This window comes from Myotis brandtii, unplaced genomic scaffold, assembly GCF_000412655.1.
Source record: "Myotis brandtii unplaced genomic scaffold, ASM41265v1 scaffold1408, whole genome shotgun sequence".
NCBI lineage: Eukaryota > Metazoa > Chordata > Mammalia > Chiroptera > Vespertilionidae > Myotis > Myotis brandtii.
Window position 1 is genome coordinate 40,022 of NW_005355029.1, and position 2,484 is coordinate 42,505.

Here is a 2,484-nt window from a genome sequence, read left to right on the forward strand (position 1 = left end):
TAGATTATGTTCATGCATAACATAATGCTTGGTGAATGCATTTTAATGTTACAAAATGCCACCTTCTAAAATTACTTCCCTCTTTCCAGGGAGAGACGGAACTCGTGGCTGGCAGCCCCAGCTGCCCTGTCAGAGACAATACCCTGCTGTTCATGGTTTGCTCGACTTTTTAACAGGAATGTGTTGAATTTTACAAAGTGGTTTTCAACACTATTGATTAATCAAAGGGTTTCTCTTTGTCTGTGGAGACAGTGAAGTAATCTCTGCCTCCAGGTGACACAGCCTCACCTGGGCAGCTCACCCGGGTGGGCGGACGTCCTCTGCAGAAATCTCCACGTCCCTCAACTTTGGAGCAACATCAGGATCGTGCAAAGTGCTTTCTCCTTGAACTTGATGCCTTGTGCATGATATTCCTGCACAGGTGTGGTCCCCAGGCCTGTCTGGCGATCGAAGCTCGAGCATCTGGTGTGGAAGGGCAGGTCTCAGCTGGCCTCTGGGCCCTGGGCAGCATCTGGGCCCCCAGGCCCCCGCACGCCCCCTCTGCCTGAGTCATGGTGCCCAAGTCCCCGCATGGAGATGCGGTGAGCACGGCTGGATGCCATGGGCCGGGGCGCAGGGTAGGACTCTGGGCTGTCCAGCGGCACTGCACGGAAGCTGGGTGGGCAGCGCGCTCTCTCTCCTGGTTGGCCTCGCAGACCAGTTCCTACGGGAACCCACGGGAAGCCCGACCGGCCCCTGTGGTCCCAGAGGCTGCAGCCCGGCTCACCTGGAAGAGGCTGCGAGGTGGGGGTGGGCTCCTCGCTGGCACCCAGTACCTGAGCGCCAGGGGCTTCCCCGGCACACGAGCCCTGGCGTCCTGGGGGGAGGGTAGCAGGGGGAGTGAGAATGAGCTCGGCGGACACCCCACATTCTCACCGTCACCCCTGCCCCCAGGTAGCCGGTGAGAGAGGTCCCAGCCCCCTGCCTCTGTCGCTGGTCTGTCCTCGAGGATTAGCCAGCTCCACCGCCCTTCCTTTATCCGAGTTTGTTCTTGTTTGTTCTGCATGAATCCATCCCGTCTTCATCTGGGCGATGGTTCTCTAGTTTCTCGGACGGAGAGCTTGTGCCCTTAGTGTCAGTCATGATCGTCTCCTAAGAAACGCTGCTGTCACCCCGCCTCCTCAAGCCCTTTTGGTGGCGCCTGGGGGTTTCGTTTGTTCTTGTTTGTTCTGCATGAATCCATCTCGTCTTCATCTGGGCGATGGTTCTTTCTCTAGTTTCTCGGACGGAGAGCTTAGTGCCCTTAGTGTCAGTCATGATCGTCTCCTAAGAAACGCTGCTGTCACCCGCCTCCTCAAGCCCTTTTGGTGGCGCCTGGGGGTTTCCACAGGTGCCGTCCTCGTTTGCGTTCATTTTAAAGCCTGTAATTTCCCTTTCATTTCCTTCAAACCCCCAAATTATACATAAGCGTGTTTTTATTTGTGGTATTAATTCCCAGGTAGAAATATTTTCCAAGCTTAGCTTATATTTTATTAAACTGCATTGTGTTCAGCAAAGATTGCAGATGCACATGTGTCTGTATGTGTGTAGATGTGTGTATGTACATGTATGTAGATATCTGTATGTACAGTTTGGGATATCTGCCTTTGGAATTCTTGACATGTTCCTTATGGCCAGTAGATAGCTTTTGTGGCTATTTCATGTATGACCAAAAATAATATAGATTATGTATTTGAATGATACAATATGTAGAAAAATAACATCAAGCTTTTTAAAAAAAATACATTTTTGTTGATTTCAGAGAGGAAGGGAGAGGGAGAGATAGAAAGAAACATTAATGATGATAGAGTATCATGGATTGGCTGCCTCCTCATGCCCCCTACTGGGGAATGAGCCCACAACCTGGGCATGTGCCCTTGACCGGAATCGAACCCAGGACCCTTCCGTCCGCAGGCTAATGCTCTATCCACTGAGCCAAACTGGCTAGGGCAAAATCAAGCTTTTTATTGTTTTACTAGAGGCCCGGTGCACAAAAATTTGTGTACTCGGGGTGGGGAGGTCCCTCAGCCCTGCCTGTGCCCTCTCGCAGTCTGGGACCCCTCGGGGGATGACCACCTGCTGGCTTAGGCCTGCTCCGCGGGGGATTGGGCCTAAGCTGGCAATCAGACATCCCTCTGGCAGCCCAGGAGCCCTCGGGGGATGTCCACTTGCCAGCGGGGAACAGGCTTAAGCTGTAGTCGGGCATCCTTAGCGCTGCTGAGGAGGCAGGAGAGGCTCCCACCACCACCACTGTACTGGCAGCTGTCAGCCTGGCTTGTGGCTGAGCAGAGCTCCCCCTGTGGGAGCGCACTGACCACCAGGGAGAAGCTTCTGCATTGAGCATCTGCCCCTGGTGGTCAGTGTGTGTCATAGTGACCAGTCATTCCCAGTTGTTCTGCTGTTAGGGTCAGTTTGCATATTACCCTTTTATTATATAGGATAGAGGCCTGGTGCATGGGTGGGGGC

The 2,484-nt window shown here is 53.3% G+C and overlaps 1 protein-coding gene across 1 annotated transcript in view; it reads left to right on the forward strand.

The window, feature by feature from the left end:
• The first annotated feature begins 595 nt into the window (after positions 1 to 595).
• FAM20C (family with sequence similarity 20, member C) overlaps positions 596 to 2,484 on the forward strand; it is a 51,791-nt gene continuing 49,902 nt past the window's right edge. Inside the window, exons 1-2 of the mRNA XM_005860844.2 lie at positions 596 to 682; positions 2,000 to 2,005. Of these exons, the coding sequence (XP_005860906.2) occupies positions 596 to 682; positions 2,000 to 2,005 (93 nt within the window). The remainder of the gene's footprint in view (positions 683 to 1,999; positions 2,006 to 2,484) is intronic.